The sequence below is a fragment of the Hippocampus guttulatus genome, chromosome 14 (assembly GCF_054856545.1).
Source record: "Hippocampus guttulatus isolate MCC_2025c chromosome 14, RoL_Hgut_1.0, whole genome shotgun sequence".
Taxonomy (NCBI): Eukaryota; Metazoa; Chordata; class Actinopteri; order Syngnathiformes; family Syngnathidae; genus Hippocampus; species Hippocampus guttulatus.
Genome location: NC_141274.1, coordinates 6,291,064 through 6,308,243, shown reverse-complemented (window position 1 = coordinate 6,308,243; position 17,180 = coordinate 6,291,064). Strand labels below are relative to the sequence as shown.

At 49.7% G+C, this 17,180-nt stretch overlaps 2 protein-coding genes across 19 annotated transcripts in view; both read left to right on the top strand.

Annotated features, from left to right (window-relative positions):
* LOC147194672 (discs large homolog 1-like protein) overlaps window positions 1-17,179 on the top strand; it is a 29,638-nt gene extending 12,459 nt beyond the window's left edge. For 4 of the 18 annotated variants that reach the window (XM_086129864.1, XM_086129866.1, XM_086129880.1 and 1 more), the window contains 21 exons: window positions 433-600; window positions 1,595-1,747; window positions 7,602-7,655; window positions 7,746-7,796; window positions 7,868-7,992; window positions 8,720-8,889; window positions 8,966-9,102; window positions 9,174-9,318; window positions 9,640-9,769; window positions 10,893-11,052; window positions 11,333-11,435; window positions 11,760-11,874; window positions 11,972-12,148; window positions 12,229-12,295; window positions 13,713-13,812; window positions 14,932-14,973; window positions 15,254-15,304; window positions 15,388-15,749; window positions 15,975-16,084; window positions 16,508-16,599; window positions 16,694-17,179. In XM_086129864.1, the coding sequence (XP_085985990.1) occupies window positions 433-600; window positions 1,595-1,747; window positions 7,602-7,655; window positions 7,746-7,796; window positions 7,868-7,992; window positions 8,720-8,889; window positions 8,966-9,102; window positions 9,174-9,318; window positions 9,640-9,769; window positions 10,893-11,052; window positions 11,333-11,435; window positions 11,760-11,874; window positions 11,972-12,148; window positions 12,229-12,295; window positions 13,713-13,812; window positions 14,932-14,973; window positions 15,254-15,304; window positions 15,388-15,749; window positions 15,975-16,084; window positions 16,508-16,599; window positions 16,694-16,800 (2,619 nt within the window). In that variant the 3' untranslated portion in view covers window positions 16,801-17,179. Of the gene's footprint in view, window positions 1-432; window positions 601-1,594; window positions 1,748-2,614; window positions 3,430-7,601; window positions 7,656-7,745; window positions 7,797-7,867; window positions 7,993-8,719; window positions 8,890-8,965; window positions 9,103-9,173; window positions 9,319-9,639; window positions 9,770-10,892; window positions 11,053-11,332; window positions 11,436-11,759; window positions 11,875-11,971; window positions 12,149-12,228; window positions 12,296-13,712; window positions 13,813-14,089; window positions 14,121-14,931; window positions 14,974-15,250; window positions 15,305-15,387; window positions 15,750-15,974; window positions 16,085-16,507; window positions 16,600-16,693 lie in introns of those variants that run through there. The other 14 variants (XM_086129869.1, XM_086129882.1, XM_086129876.1 and 11 more) reach the window with 12 other exon arrangements.
* On the top strand, window positions 3,437-5,857 carry LOC147194673 (uncharacterized). The gene is made up of 2 exons (XM_086129433.1): window positions 3,437-5,744; window positions 5,828-5,857. The coding sequence occupies exons 1-2, from the start codon at window positions 5,397-5,399 to the stop codon at window positions 5,855-5,857; spliced, it is 378 nt and encodes a 125-aa protein (XP_085985559.1). The 5' UTR covers window positions 3,437-5,396.
* Window position 17,180: the final 1 nt, after the last annotated feature.

The window sequence follows — 17,180 nt, the reverse complement described above, 5'->3', positions numbered from 1 at the left end:
TAATTTTGTTCCTCTGGGGTTGCCATCCTCACATTTTACACTGTAATTTCTGTGACCTTGAATGCGTGTGCCTTTAAAAGTCGTGGCCTGGCCTGCTGAGTGATGTCAGAAGCCGTGTCCAAATTTGAAGGCCACATGACTCAAATTCAGGCGCGCTTAGACAGCACGCCAGTGTCCAAATTCATGGGGCCTTCCAATCTTCCCTTCAGATCTGGCCTTTGTTTCCATGGAGACGGGTCCTGATTGAAGGCTGTGTTTCAGAGCACACTTTCCTAGACTATATTGCTCCACTTTTCTACGCCCATCTTCTTGACGTGTGTTCCCTGTTTCCGTGGAGAGGACTCTGCTTGAAGCACTCGGCACTTACTTGGCATCTGTCCAAATTGGGCAGGCCGCAAAGATGTTGACCGTTTCCCCCTTGTGGTGTTTCAGAAGTACCGGCACCATGATGAGGACTCGTCGCCTCCGGAGGACCAGAGTTCCCCGCAGCTCACGGAGGAGGCGGGCGCTCCGGAGCTGGTCCAGGTGGCCGAGAAGAACCTGTCACAGATCGAGAACGTGCACGGATACGTCACCCATGCGCACATCTCCCCGATGAAGGTACCACACTTTGGCAAATGTGAACAGCAATGCTTGGTCTCACTTCTTGGAAGCAAATCCGGGAAACTTTGCTCACACAATCCTCTTTCCTGTACCTGTTTTGCTGGAAATCAAGGTTTATAACGCCTTGAAGGGAAACCCATTAATTGATAGACAGTAGCAAGAAAAGTGTCGTGAACTCTTTGAAATGACTTTCATTTCCTTTTTAATTGCTCATGTCAGGAGATAAACATGTTTGCGCACATAAAACACCAACCCATGATGTGTTTGAATGTTTTTACTTGGCAAACGTTCACAAAGCAGGTTGGGAAAAGTACATCAAGCCCTCGGCTAGCGACTAGCTTCTCCGAGAGCTAATCGGAGTCAGAAGTCAGCCAAACTCGCGTTGATTGCGAGTGTTATCGCACTGTGTATTCGTCTCGGTAAACAAGGCAAAACAAACATTTGCACGCATTAATGCTTCAAAGAAAAACTTTGCACGGCTGCCCATGCTGTTCCATTCGATGCTTCAAAACTAATCTTAGGCTCGGGCAACACCATGAGACTAACCCCGGTTCATGATGCCCAATTGAGCGGGGTCATGTTTTCTTTTTGCATCATCGCAGCATCCAGAAATGTAGTTTTTATATCAAGGGGGAAAAAAAGACCCAATGGAGGGCCCAAGTCGGAGGAACAGCTTGTCCAAAAATGCCTTCAGGTTGATGCCGAAGTCATTTCAAAGTGTTCCCCTACTTTGTCTTGCAACTGTATTCAAGCACATTTTCCGCCCGCTGCTAATGTCACTGCGATGTCATGCCTGCAAACACCCCGGCGCACTGAAGCAGATCTCAGAAGATACACTCGCCGTGCAGTCGTCACCTTTGAGGTGTCGCAGCTCTGTCGCGCCCTGGTGGTTGAAGATACACCGCCGCCGCCCCCCCCCCCCCCCCCCCACCCCACCCCCTGTCCTTGCCCTGTGTCAGCCTCCGCCTGTTGTACCGCATGTGTCCCACAGGTGGCATCGCTGGAGTGCGTGTTCGATGGGTCACCATCGTTAGGACTCGATCGGCCGGAGCTCCCCTCCTCCCCCGCACCCTCTTCCCTCTACCCTCACGGTGATGACAGCCCCCTCCCGTCCTGCTCCTCCAACCCTTACCCCCCTGTCCAGGTAAACCCTCACCCCCTCCTCCCAGTTCGGCATCGCCCCGGTAACCAAACATGGGTCGTGTGCGTGTGCGTTTGTATGACACCGACGGCAAACAAAACATCTTTTGGCCGGCTCCACGCATGAAGACCGTCAAGTGCCCGACTGTCTTGTAAAGTTGACCCAGAAGATGATCCTTCTGTCTGTGATGAGTTAAGAGTGCTTTTATCTTGATAATTGCATCCAAAAATCGTGACGATTCAACGTGTTCAATCTTAAAAATCTTGACCTGTGTTGGGGGAGGCCGCCGTGTCTCTGAGTCATTTGACTCGTTGGAGTGTGCCGTGAACACCACACAGCCGATCAAAGAAACACCCTGCCAAGGGAGCGGCTGAAAATAAAACCAAACCTGTCCTACTCACATGTTTTTTTGGGGGTGGGGGATTCCCTGAACAGCAAGAAGTGTTTTCCAGAGCAAGTCGATACTGACGACTTTGCCAGCAGCACCAATGTCAGTTCACTTGTTTACTCGGGTATGTTTGCAATGTTGGAAGCAGTGAAACATGGTGAGCGATTTTAAAAGGGGAAAACAAAAACATTGACACGCCAAGTGAGAACTGCCGACTTAGCACATTTCACACTCGGCGTCCGAAAAGGCGAACAAAAACACACGTTGTCCGGTGTCCGGTTAGCGTGGCGAAACGGCACCCGGCCCGTCTGGGGAGTGGACTGACTTGTGTACGGATCTCAACCAGGATAGCGTTAGCATTTAGCATGAGCCAAAGTTTTAGGATGACAACCGGCTACCTGAAGACTAGCAATGGTCCTCCTCCTCATTTTTTTTGGGGGGGGGGGGGTTCTTTGTGTCAGACGAGAAGGACAAGGCCCTCGTCTTCTTGTTTTCTGTTTGGTGCCCGGCGCGATTGAAGCGGCGATGTTGGTTTGTGGCCGTCAAGCTGACGGCAGGCATGCGGCGGCAAGCCGTATTTTCGCGTTCGCTAAGAGCACACGGTGGCATCGGTCTCGTCTGCTCTTGCTTCCTGGCTTTTTTTTTTTCCTTGCTCTCATTCTCATTGGCTCTCTCCCTCTCTTCTTCGGTCTTCCTCACTCGCCATCTTATTTCCTCTGGGTGTCTCTCACTCTTTTGCTCCCTCTTACATCCTCTCTCACACTCTTATTCCCTCTCAATCTGTCTCACTCTCATTTTCTTTCTCCTCTCCTCTTATTCTCTCTGTCTCTCGTCCTCTTTCTCACACTCTCACCGTGCCCTCATTCGCTCTCTCCTTCTCGTACTCTGATTCTCTTTTTCGCTTTGCCTTCTGTTTTAGTCTTTCTCCCTGTTTCTCTCTCTTTGACGGCCTACGTCCACTTGCAACGCTCTCCCGCCCGTGCAGGTTTACGGTCACTTTTTTTTCCGCAATGTCTGTGTGCACCTCCTTTAAGAGGAGGGAGGAGCACCTCTACGTTTGTCTCCTCGGCTGTCGTCTCATTCCTGTTTGTTTTGGAAGAGGATGAGGAGAGGGGAGGATCGGAGGTTGTGACGAATCGATGCCCTTCACCACCCCCTAGTCTGCTCCCCACCTCCACCTTTTGTTTTCATGTGCAACAAGCGAGGGATGCTCCACTCGCTGTGCCATGCTAAAAAGATGGGTCGCCGCATCGTGGCCACTCTGAGGAGGAGCAAGCACCTTCTCCGCCACCAGCCGGTAGGTCCCCCCCAATGCCACCCCCAGAGGAGGCGGGGGGAAGGAGGTGATGCACTCTGGAGACCGCACATGGCGCTCCGAAATGATGAAGCCGAGGGTGAAGATGCTGCGTCATGTCGATCGCGTGTCGTCCATCTTCTCTGCACACCTTCAGTGTCGCATTTTACGCCTTCTCACGCGTACGATTGTGCACACGTGGGTTGTAGCACGCTGTCGTATTGGTGTTGCTGTTGTGTATTGCTCAATGTGCAGGAAATGGTGTCGTGACACAGGATCCAGTACTGCTTTTGTTTGATTTCAATCCAGATTTAAACCAGGTTTAGTCCAGATTTAATCCTGGTTCATGTCCGCTTTAGTGCATTTTTAGTCCTGGAGAAGTCCTGGTTGAATCCATGTTAAATAGATGTCGAATTCTGGTGCAGTCTTAGTTTCCGCTTGCTTCAATCCAGGTTTATTTTTTGTTTAGATCTGGGTCAATTCAGATTTTAGTGCTGTCCTGGTTTAAATTCTTGGCACGTTTTAATCTGTGTTTTAGTACAGGTTAAATCCTGTTTTGTTTCGGTCCAACTGGGACTCGGCGTTTTGGTGTGTGCTTGTCAGTTTACATTACATTGTGTACAATACTGGTCAAACCTGATTGAATCCAAATTTGGTCCTGTTGTAATACAGTCCAGGTTCAATCCTGGTCCAGTCCACCTTTAATTCTGATACAATCTTGTTTATTCCAGGGATTGACCTGTTGTAAACTCGGTTTGGATTTTGTCTAATCACAATTTAATCTTGATGCAATCTCAGATGAGGTGTGTCGTAATCCTGGTTTTGTTTTGCCCATATTGAACTCCTCATCTTGTTGGCACATGTTGAAGATTCTCCAGTTTTTGTATGCTGACGTCATCTGTCTTTTGCGCGTTGGTGTTTGCGGCCCTAAACATCAGCACAGTGTTGTGTGCAGATGTCAGGAAAGCCTGCAGTAACACATGCCTTCCATGGCGTTGCCTAGCAACCTCCCGACATGCGGCAATAAACCGCTCACACGAACACGCATGTACACGCAGTGCAACATGGCCACCGATGTGACATTGCCGTACAATACGTCTTTATTTATATAATGCTTTAACAACCGTTCCGGCTCTAACAAAGCGCTTTAAAGAACGTTTTAACATAAAATAACTATAATACAACAGAAGACATCGTAACAATTATTTCTTTATCGGCTTTGTGTTTGAAGCGGTTTTAGATGAAGGTGGAGAGAATCAATGATCACAGCGTGTGCCACACACGTCTGTACCAAACTAAGTTTGAAAATAAACAAGCCAAGTATTCAGTCAACTCCCCGATGGAGGAGTCTAGAAATGAAAATGCTTGTTTGTATCGTACTGAAGGTAGATGAAAAAATCAAGTGGGATCTCTTGTATACATTTTTATATTCCTCAAGTGTGACTTCTTCGTCTGTGCCACAACTCGTTTTATATGCAAACTGGAATGGATCCAGTTGGGCATTGACAAATTTCGATCTGGTTTTGGACTGTATCCAGATTTATGCATCACGTTTGCTGCTAGTTTAGTCTAGATATAATCCAGTTTTAGTCTTGGTTGAAGCAACATTTGAACAACCAGCCAATTACAGACCAAGTCTGAAAAGACGTTTAAAAACGTCTTTGGGAGTGATTGAGTTAAAGGGCTACTCTAATTCAGGTTGAATCCAAGTTTAGTTTTAAATCGACAAAACTTGATGGAAAGTTTTGTGCATCGGATGTTTTACAAGCAAAAGCTGACTGGAGTTGTGACCGTGGAGCCGATCCCCGCGTGCGACCACTCTGGTCACGTTCCCTTGTCCAAAGTGTTGACAGACACGCACGCGGCTGCTGAAGGGAAGCATCGATTATTCATACGGTGGGCGGACCGGCCCGGAGCTGACATGTGCCTCCCTTGCCGAAGGCCATCGGGCATCACACACGGCCGGCACAATGTCACACAACCGCTGCATCGCGTCGGGAACGGGATCGCATTTATACCGAGCGCCGGGCATCTCCTCCATGTCCTCGCGACAGCTCTTCACCTCCAAGGCCGTCAACGGCGCCGACAGGAAGGCCGCGGGTCCGCCCGACGCCACCCGCGTCAGACGGTGCGGGGCTCACCCGCAGGTGCGAGCGTCGCTGGCCACCTTCACCGCGTGCGCGGTGCCGGCGTCGTGTCGCGCTCGCAGCCGCTTCCTCAACCTGCGCGACAGCGTCAAGAAGAGTCCCACCAAGACCGGCGCCAAGGTGGCGGGCGGCCGCTCGCACACGCCCTGGGTGCCTCTCGCCTACGTCAAGGTAGTTCTGATGGCTTGCGCGCGACCTCGTCGCTTGACGGCCCGGAATGCTCCACGTTTCTACCTGATCATTTGCCCCTTTAGGATTATTTGGTCTGGAGACTGAAGTTGTAGATCAAGGTTGGCAAAATGGGTGAATTTTCACTCTGTTCTGGATTTAATACTTGTTTATACTGGTTCCGTCTCGGATAAAGCCTGGTTTAATTTGAGTTTCATGCTCATTTAATCCTACCCTTAGTCCATTTAGTTTTTTGTCCTGGTTTCCTTGGTTTAGTCTAAATCAAAGCCAAATTAAGGCCAATGTTGTCCTAGTTTGGGCCTGGTTTAATTTAATCCATACTAATGTTTTTTTTTTTCTTCCAGGTTTAAGATTGGTGCAGCAAAATCCAGGTTTAGTCCTAGTCCATTCCAATATTCTAGTCCAGATGCAGTCCTGGTTTAATCCAGGTTTAGGACTGTTCAATCGAGTTTTATGCTTGGAGTAGCCCTTGTGTAGTCAAGCCTGAAGACAGTTTTAGGTCTAGTTTTCTTCATGTCTTTACTGTGTTTGTAAAACCGGGCTTTGTCCTGGTTTAGTCCTCTATGAAGGTGTTTCTCCCTGTTTGGAACGACGGGCGAGTGCGGACATCTTTTGTGGTCTGCCGGATTTCAGTCAGTCCATCAATAGAATGACGACATCTTGGTGTATCGTCACATCGGGGTTGGCGTCTTTGCGTGACGTGACACTCTCCGTAGTCCGGGAGGCGCACTGGTGGACAAAACCGTAGGCCAGCATGCAGGCGTGAACTGGAGCGTTTCAAACGCTGATGGTCAACTTGACAAATTGGCCAACCGGCTTCACGTGGCAACTTGTCGGCAGCCTTGACCCAAGCCATGCGTGCAGTTGGCTCAGCGTTGTTGACAGCAGCTCTACTGTCATTTTTGCCCGCATTATACGCGCTCGTCTCTATGCTTGCCCCCTTTAAAAAAACAAACAAACCGAACTGGCGCATGAAAGACTTGCTTCCATGCGCCCCGATTTTCTGGTCTTCACACTGAAATGAGCATCGCCGACATTTTGGGCTGTCAACACTGGGAGCGCTCAATTGGAGCGGTCGGCGCTCCCAGGTGTGACGCACGGAGACCTCTCGCATGATCACCTGAACTCACAAAAAAAAAACGGCACAATGTCCCGGATCTGAGACAACTGAGCTTTGTAAACACACATGTAGTAAAAAAGACTTCACTTTTATACGAAACGCAACATTGGCAATAATACTTTTTTTTTTTTTTAATTCCGCTGGTTTCCTTGTTCTGTATTTGGGACAAATCCACTCCCAAAAAAATACATGGAGGACCAAAATTAAAAGAACAGGAAAATCTGACTTAATACAATTGCAGTTATTCAGTGGGGGGGAAATCCCACATAAAGAATTCTCCCTAAATGTCATTGCCATTGACAGGCGAATTATTTGTCGTCAAGAACGATGATTATTTTCAGAGCAACTCAAAAGAGCGCTTTCAGTGAATCCGCTGTTTTATTGCGAGAGCTAACAAGTGTGTGATCGATCCGTCGGCTTTTTCTGAAGTCGATCAATGCGCTCGCCGCGTGCTAATTTTAGCCACCGGGGGCCCGGCGGCCTCACAGCAAAGCGTCGCGCGTCCTGCCGCCAGCGTGCTGGGGTGCTCTTGCGTAACAGAGGTCACCGGCATGACGGCCCGCTGCTCCTCTTCACACCCGTCACGCTCAACCGTGGCGAGCCAGCAAGGCCCGCTGCTCGCGGCGGAAATTCTCAAACTATGATTCCTAAAGCGTTGAAAATAAATTCAAAGTCATCCTTCCAACCTTGATTGACGTTTGTATCCTCTTTTTGTTCAGGCCAACCCTCCTCCTGTGCTGGTCAATGCCGACAGCCTGGACACGCCCCCTTATGTGAGTGTCACGCCTCCCACGGGACGTGAACACGGTTTTTCCTTCTTCTGGTGCCGTTGAACTAATTTTGACGTCTGCGCGTGTGCGCAGGTAAACGGCACCGAGGCCGACTACGAGTACGAGGAGATCACGCTGGAGAGGGTGAGTGTGTGCTCTTTTGGAAGCTCCTCTTGGTGCTCGCTCGTAATGATGTCACACCCCCGGCCGTCTAGGGTAACTCGGGCCTGGGCTTCAGCATTGCGGGGGGCATCGACAACCCCCACATCGGTGAGGACCCCAGCATCTTCATCACCAAAGTCATCGTGGGGGGCGCCGCCGCGCAGGACGGACGCCTCAGGTGCGTGTTAGCCGCGAACCCCCCGGGCTCGCTTTGACCGGCGTGTGCATTATGCAACACGTTACCTGATCGTCTTCGCCAAGAACTCCCCAGCGTTCTCATGTTTGATGACATTCAATCCTTTTTTTTTCCCTAATCAGTTTTGCTTTTGTAGTTTCTGTAGGTCAAAGCAGGGTTGTTTTCGTCATGCATGACAAAAAAATATATATGTGCCGTATTTTCCGCACTAAAAGGCGCTCTGGATTATGAGGCGCACCTTCAAAGAATGGCTAGTTTGTAATTTTTTTTCATACATTGGACGCTTCACATTATAAGGCGCAATCTACAATGCCTCCACTAGATGGTGCTATGCTCCTTCCATTCAACTCGAGAGGCGTTCATCACCACCTCTGAAAAACGTAATTTAACTATTAGTGTACTTAAATGAAACTACGAAAATTGAAAACAATGCATCAAAACAGAAAATCAAGCGTGGAAATCACAATTCTATATCCCCCCCCCCCCCCTACAGAATTTATTTTGTGATTTCCTCGCTTGATTTTCTTTGTTAGTTTCATTGAGGTAATCATTAATTTACGTTTTTCGGAGGCGGCCATGATCGCCTCTCGAGTCGAACTGAAGAAGGCACGGAGACGGACAAAGACGTACCTGTATTTGCAAATAGGGTATTTTTTTTTTCGGGAAGGGATATTCACTGTCCACGGGTGTCTGCGTTTGCCGTTTTCAGGGTGAACGACGTGATCCTGCGCGTGAACGACGTGGACGTCCGCGACGTGACACACAGTCGCGCCGTGGAGGCGCTGAAGGAGGCGGGCTCTCTGGTGCGACTGTACGTGCGGCGCCGGAAGCCGATGGGCGACAAAGTCATGGACATCAAACTCGTCAAGGGCCCCAAAGGTAAGCGGAATCATCTTCAGGTTTTGCTCCGGGAGGCGCTTCCGGAGTGATTCGATTGCCTTGGTTTGGCTTTTAGGTCTGGGCTTCAGCATCGCCGGGGGCGTGGGCAACCAGCACATCCCGGGCGACAACAGCATCTACGTCACCAAGATCATCGAGGGCGGCGCCGCTCACAGGGATGCGCGGCTGCAGATCGGGGACAAGCTTCTGGCGGTGAGCGCCGGTCGCGGCGGCGGCCTCGCGCGGGCTCGTGTGAGTGACGTGTGCGGCGTCGGCGCGCGCAGGTCAACAGCTGCTGTCTGGAGGAGGTGACCCACGAGCACGCCGTCACGGCCTTGAAGAACACGCCTGACGTGGTCTACCTCCAAGTGGCCAAGCCCAACAACGTCTTCATCGGCGACACTTTGGACTCGCACCTCCTCGACAGCTGTAAACATTCACGCCTCTACTTCACGCCTAACCTTTTTTCCCTTTTGTCACGCTTCTTCTTTCTTCTACTTCTCTTTTCCTGTTGTCTTCTGTTCTTCCTTTCCTTCACTCTTCCTTCATCTTGTTTTTGCACCTGAGCTCTTCTTTCGTTTTGTTCTATTCATTTTTCTTGATCTTCCCTGTTTGTTCTTCACTCCTGTTTTTGCTTTTTCTTCAAGCTTCCGTTTCCTTCTCACGCTTTCTGAACTTTTTCTTCACGATCCCGCACGGCCTCGTTATTTGTTGACCTGACCGCGTGTCTCTGCGCGTTTGCCTCCTTAGCGTTCGCTCAGCACCTGGAAAATCATATCAGCGCCCCCAACTTCTTGTCTCAGCCCCTCCCTCCGGCAGCCGCATCCGGACGCTACTCGCCGACGCCCAAGGGCATGTTGGGCGATGACGACGTCTCACGGTAACGCTGCACCTTTTTTGCTGTCGTTTGTTGAAATCTAAATGGTGGCCGCTATCGAGGCGTTTACGTTTCCCACCAGTTCGTCCAAAAAAGGTGGGTGCAGTACTAATATTTCAATTTCTTCAAAATATCATCCTGCGGGGCCGGCAAATGGCCCTCGGGTCATGAGTTTGACATCTTGATCTAAACTTTAAAGATTAAAAATAATAAGAACATGAATTAATATTTAAGCATCACAGTGGTCGACTGGTTAGCACGCCGGCTTCACAGTGCAGAGGTGCAGGGTTTGATTTCGGCTCCTTCCTGTGTGAAGTTTGCATGCTCTCCTCGTGCCTGTGTGGGTTTTCTCCGGGTACTCTGGTTTCCTCCCACATGCCAAAAACATGCATGGCAGGTTAATGGAACACTCTAAATTGGCCCTAGGTGTGATTATGAGCGCGGGTGGTTGTTCATCTATGTGTGCCCTGCGATTGGGCGTCACCCGCCTATTGGCCGAGGATAAGCGAATTAGAAATTGGATGGATGGATGAATTAATCAATATTTAATATGGAATAAATTCTAGACTGGTGAGTTAAACATTTACACACACTATAGAGATGGGGAACGTTTACAGCAGGGGTGTCAAACTCATTTTTGTCGCGGGCCACTTTGGAGTTACCAGTAGTCTTCCCTCGGAGGGCCGAGATGACAAAAACCGAATTAACGTTTCATTATCACATCATATTATTACTTGTACACCCAAAAGATTATTGGCTTACTAGTTTTGAAATCAGTCAACTATTTGTTGTTGGTTTTTTTTTTTTTTCAATTACTGTTCAAGTGAGTGTAAACAGGGTCGCAAAATTATTACAAAATCTCAACATTATTTATTACATGTGACAATTTGGCATTTCTGTACAGATTTTAGCAAGCATCATGGAAGTTGACACCCACGATTTGCTTTAGCGGGCCACATAAAATGACATGGCGGGCCGAATCTGGCCCCCGGGCCTTCTGTTTGACACCAGTGGTATACAGTATAATAAAATGTTAAATGTAGTATTGCTAGATTGATTGGCAACAGTAGGGGTGGCAACTGGGGTGGCAAGGCACCCTGTCAAAGCACCTATGTTCCTGTTCCAGCAGGGAACCCCGCAAGGTAGTCCTGCACCGCGGCACCACGGGACTGGGCTTCAACATCGTGGGCGGCGAGGACGGCGAAGGCATCTTCATTTCCTTCATCCTGGCCGGAGGACCCGCCGACCTCTGCGGGGAGCTGAGGAAGGGCGACCGTCTCGTCTCCGTAAGTCACGCTGTGCCTGACGCGCACGTGCCAAACTCTCGGGGCAATTCCTTTGAGGGAACCCTAACCGCTGGTTTGTCAACAATCTGGCTCATGGACTTTTTTTTGTTTGTTTGTTTGTTTTGTACAACTCAGTCTAAGTAACTAAGATGCTTCACGTGGAGAAAAAACCCCTGAAAAAAAGTTTGACGCTTGCTCATGCTAAATATTCTTCTATTCTAAATGATGAAAACAAGTTTGCCACCCCTGGGATAATGCATATGCGCGCGTGTGTGTGCAGGTGAACGGCGTAGACCTCCGCAGCGCCACGCACGAGCAGGCTGCTGCCGCGCTCAAGAACGCCGGGCAGACGGTCACCATCATGGCGCACTACAGGCCCGAGGGTGAGTCACCACACCGCAAGCGTGCTGGAAAAAGACGTGCCGGCTCAGTCTGACGGAGTGCGTCACCGGGTCAAAATAGAGTGAGAAGTCTTACTCGCTCATTCCAACTTTTTTTAAAATGTTGTTTGCGGTTCCATCCCAAAAAAAAGAGACGACAATGTAAGGATAGCAACGCATTAGAGTTTTGACTTTCCACTGTTGCATGAGAGAAGTCGGGCCAATCGGTGTGATTTTGAAAAGTGTCGTGCATGACGTGAGGGTGGCCAAGGGCAATTTGCGGGCCAAGACCAACGTTTGGCTTGACGTGTGTCCGTTCCCGTGCAGAGTACGGCCGCTTTGAGGCCAAGATCCACGACCTGAGAGAGCAGATGATGAACAGCAGCATCAGCTCCGGATCGGGATCTCTCAGGACCAGCCAGAAGAGGTCGCTCTACGTCAGGTCAGAAGAGCGACTGCCTCGCCTTCGCCGCCCTCCTCTTCCCCCTTCCTCTCCTCTTTCTCCTGATATGCGGCCCAACGCCGGCCATCCCGCGCAGGGCACTGTTTGACTACGACAGGACTCGGGACTCGGGTCTTCCCAGTCAGGGCCTCAACTTCAAATTTGGGGACATCCTGCACGTGGTCAACGCTTCCGATGACGAGTGGTGGCAAGCGCGTCACATGACGTCCCCCGGAGATGTCCAAGAGGTCGGCGTCATACCCAGCAAGAGGAGGTCGGAAGCCGCACGCGCCGCACCCACACATGCATCCACGCACACGCTTTGTGGTGACTTTGAAGTGGTTTGATTGACAGAGTGGAGAAGAAAGAGCGAGCGAGGTTGAAGACGGTCAAGTTCAACCCGAAGTCTCGAGAGCGAGGGGTGAGTGGAGCCACATCGCCGCCTCGAGCAATCGTAGCATGTAGCACATGTCGCACCTTCTCTTAGCATCCGAGCACGTTGCCCACTAATTCTTGGCACTTAACATTGAAGCATTTAATACATTCGCCCCGCTTGTGGTTACTTAGCACCTGCCATGTTAGAACGTGACTTAGCATATAGCAGATTAGCTGTTTTTTTGTTACACCTGTCTCACATCAGCTGATATGTTAGCATGTAAAGCAGGGGTCTTAAACTCGCGGGCCGTATTCGGCCCCCTACTTGACATCACAGTTTTTTGTTAGTGCAAAGCCATCACTTTTTTATTTTTTATTTTTATTTTTTATATTTTTTGCTGTGCTAGCTCTTCTTTTTATCAGTTCGGTTCGCATGTGATCACTTCGCTCACTCTGTAGCACCTGTTGTGTTAGCATGTAGCACGTTAGCCCTTCCTATTCATCATATTAGATCTTCTGTTAGCATGCTAACATGTAGCATATAAGCTACAAAAGCAATCTAAAGAAAAGCCGTTCCTGTTTGTACCATCGATTTTGGTGTAAGTTTATGTTCGATGTTGTAAAAATCTCGCAGTGTTTTGGGGGTTTATTTTGCCATGCTGTCTACTACCGGCGCATACTAATGAGCGCGTGTGCAACGAAAAGCATCCCCGAGCTACTCTTAACCGCATGTCGCTGATCTTTGAGCATCCCGGCGGCGGTGGCGGCGGCGGGCGGGAGCGTTGCGACTGCTCGCTAAAGGCCCGGCTGACAAAAGCGCATGACCCAACATAACCCATGACGTGGATGTCTGCCTCATCTTCTTCCTCTTCATCGTCTTCATTACCCATATGGAGCCACGCCTCCTCCAAACATTTGAATAGGCAAATATTCACCTGTTTGCACTGTTGCTATGGCAACGCTTTTCTCTCCTTTGGAATGGCTGCACCCCTCTTGCCCTGCCTCCTCACCTTACCGTGTGCGTGTTTCAGAAAATGTGTGTGCACGTGTGAGAGAATGCATGCGAGTTTGCTCGCGTGTGTGTTTGTGTGAGGTAGTTGTGTGTGAGAATGAGTTGCATGTGAGTGTGCGCTGTGTGTGATTCTGTGTGAGACTGGTTATATGCGTGAATGTTCACTGTGTATTTGTGAGAGAAGTGTTATGTGAGTGTCTATGCCTGAGAGTTATGTATGTGAGTGGGAGTGAGAGTAATTGTGTGTGCGTGTGACTGAGACAGACACAGTCTTGTGTGCATGTCAGTTGCGCATGTGTTTTCGTATGAGAGTGTTTTTGTGTGAGAGTGTGCACGTGGAGTGGTTCTTCCTGTTCTTCCTTCGTGGTGATGTCAGCACGCTGACCCTGAGTGACAGTCAGCTTTTGACGTTGCGGCGACTTCCTGTCCCTCTCATGTGTGCTTGCTGTAGCCGTCGGGCGACAAGCGTAGAAAAGGCGTGTTGGCCAGGTCCTTCCTGTTCGGGAAGAGTCGCGACGGCGGCGGCGAGCAGGACAGCAGCGACGTGGAGCGTGAGTACGAGGCCCGCCGGCCGCAGCCGCCACCGGGGTTGTCGCCGCGTGCTCATCGGTCAGCGACAGGAAGAGAGATCAGCCGGTGACCCGGTTGTCACGGCGACCAAGCCACCCACTTTATTTTTGTTTTTTTCTCCCCCCGCCCCCCCCCTCTCAATTGGACCCGACCGGCCCAAACGGCGTCATCCTCTCTCGCATCGCGTCTGCTCTCTCGCTCTGTCGCTGCGATGCCGTAACTTCCTGTTTGTGCTTCTTCTTCTCTTGTCGTCTTCAGGACGCCATTGACCTCCTTGCCAAAGGACACAGTGAGTCACGCACCCCCCTCCCCCTCCGATCCCTCTGCCAAGCTGCCTCCTATTTGTGCTCTGGTCTCCACCCACAATTTGGCCCTACCAATGTCAGGAAACGTGTAGGGGGCAAAAAAAAAAAGGCTCACCGTTTTCTGGCAGGGCAGTGGACTGACTTCCATTAAGACCCCTCCCAAAGTACCGCAACAACAAAGATCAATTATTTGGTATTTGTTGTCCACTGAAGACATTTGCCTTTCTGATTTGGTCTCATATTCTTTGAATATGAGAGCCAAATGCCTTGAACATGTGACGTGCCAATTGTGCTACCGTTTTAACAAATTCAAAAAAAAAAAAATCTTCGACTTTTAAAATCACACTTCCATTCGTGTCACTTTCTTCAAAACCTTTCAAAAGACCAAAAAAAAAAAAAAGCTTCCTAAATTTGTGAGGCTGCCAACAGGCCAATGTGGAGACGGTTTAGATTTGCGTTAATTGAGAAGTGCGGATGAAACTTGGCCTGAATCAGCATCCAACAAGTAGTAGCGTTCACCATCCCCAAGGTTGGCGGCAGACGCCAACCTACAAACCCCGCCCCCTCCTCCTTCCTCACCACCACCAGGAGCCTTCATCGCCGTTGTGAAGATGACGCCGGCGCGGGGCCGTCCTTCAGGCCCCGCCACCTGCTCATCAAGTCTTTTTTTTTTCCTCCCCAGAAAGCCTTTCCAAACGCAAACTTTTCTGATGCGTGACCTCGTCGCCACGCTCGTGGCCGGATTGATCAGCTGTCGATTTCTTGACTGACCGCTGACCCGCTTTGTCCTTTCAGAGCACGCCACGTCCAACGCCAGCGATAGCGAAAGCAGCTACCGTAAGTGGAATCCCGCAACTTCCCTCTTGCTCTTGTCACAGCATTGACACCATCTTGTCACTTCCGACGACGTCACTCATGGCGTCACAGATGCAGCTCCCAAGTGGGCAAAAAAAACAAACCAGCATCCCACATGGACGTGTTTGTTTCTGAAAAATCCATGTTGACTTGATTACTAAATTTATTGACCCCCAAAAAAATTTGGAATAATTGCTCATGGCAGCCCTTAGGTAGTTTTCCTTCAGTTTGATTTGGAATCAACTCGAGCGTTTGTCAGCAGGTGGCCAGGAGGAGTTTGTCCTGTCATACGAAGCCGTCACCCAACAGGAAGGTAAGGTGTCGTTGCGTTGGTGTTAGCATCGCACGTATCCACCAACGCCTTTTCCTGACGCCCGCCATCTTTTCCTCATCCAGTGGGCTACGCGCGACCGGTCATCATCCTGGGACCCATGAAGGACCGCATCAACGACGACCTCATCTCGGAATTTCCCGACAAGTTTGGGTCGTGTGTCCCACGTGAGTTCCCTGCCAAGCCTTTTTGTTTCTCTTTTTTGTTGTTGTTGTTGGCCTTGGGCAACGCCGCTCCCGCCTGTATCTTTCCAGACACCACACGACCCAAACGGGACTACGAGGTGGATGCTCGAGATTATCACTTTGTGGCATCCCGCGAGCAGATGGAAAAGGACATCCAGGAGCACAAATTCATCGAAGCGGGACAGTACAACAACCACCTCTACGGAACCAGCGTCCAGTCGGTGCGAGAGGTCGCAGACAAGGTGGGTGGCTCATCCCGTTTGTGTGCGCAACGTCTTCTAAAATGTCTTGCAAACAACCGATCTCCGCTTTTGCTTTCCCAAAGTAAAACTCATCGTCGTCGGAAGCATGTACGATATGAAATGGACTGGATTTAAGTCACTATTTACGATACGTGACAGCCCTCTGCTGGTGCCAGTCGCACATGGTAACAAGCTAACAGCTTGGTGTGCTTGTGTGCGTTCAAGGGGAAGCACTGCATCCTGGATGTGTCGGGCAATGCCATCAAGCGCCTGCAGGCGGCGCTGCTTCATCCCATCGCTGTCTTCATCAAACCCAAGTCCGTCCAGAACATCATGTAAGGCGTGCGCGCGCGCACACACACACACACACACGCCGTTATAATAGGTTTGGATTTTTCATTATATTCATTTTGGATTTCAGTGTGCAATGAAGCAAACTGCAATTCACAAATGATGAATGTTCAACCTTGTTTCTTCCGTGTATACATTTCACAGAACGGAGACTAAAACTAAGGACGTTTTTCCTGTAATTTTAGTCTTATATCCATCAAATGTGCTTTTCGCTTATTTATTTATTTATTTATTTATTTTAACCAAAGTTTTTATTTTGTTTGGAATTTCAGTTTGAGGCAAACAAAGGCATGCTTGTGACACCCAAACCCGCATACTCTCATGTCCACTTACAGTCGCTCTCTCACAGGCGGAGAGAATGACATAAGCAGACATCCAACTTGTGTGCTTGTGTTTGTCCTCGTCAGGGAGATGAACAAGCGTCTGACGGAGGAACAAAGCAGGAAGACGTTTGAGCGAGCCGCCAAGTTGGAACACGAGTTCACGGAACATTTCACAGGTTGGGGGAAAAAACAAAACACTTTTACACGGCTTCAGATTGCTCCTTCAACACAGCGAGCGTAATAACGCGAGCGTGTATGTGTGTGGCACAGCCATCGTGCAGGGCGACACCCTGGAAGAGATCTACGAGCAGAGCAAGCAGATCATCGAGGATCATTCAGGATCGTTGATCTGGGTGCAGTCCAAGGAGAAGCTATGAACACGATGACTGCTTTTGGGAACATCCCCCAAACACCCACCCACCGCCTTGGAGCTTGAAGGGGCGTGGCCATGCATCAGCCCCACCCTTCCCTCTGCTCACATTAACCCTTTAACGAGCCCAGGTGAGAGGGAGGAGTCATCTTAACCACTTTCACTGACGACACAGCCGGCACTCTTTCTTGTGGTGCGCTTTCGTTCGGTGGCCCGCGGCGGCGGCCAGAGACAAGTTGAACTTCCTCAGCTGCCTATTTTCGTATAAACAAAAACTACAAAGTCTATATTGATCGGCATTATTATCACCATAGAAGATTTCAATATGATCACTTCCTGTCTTATTTTTCTTTTTTTAACCAAATAAAAGTGCAAGCAGGAAGTGCC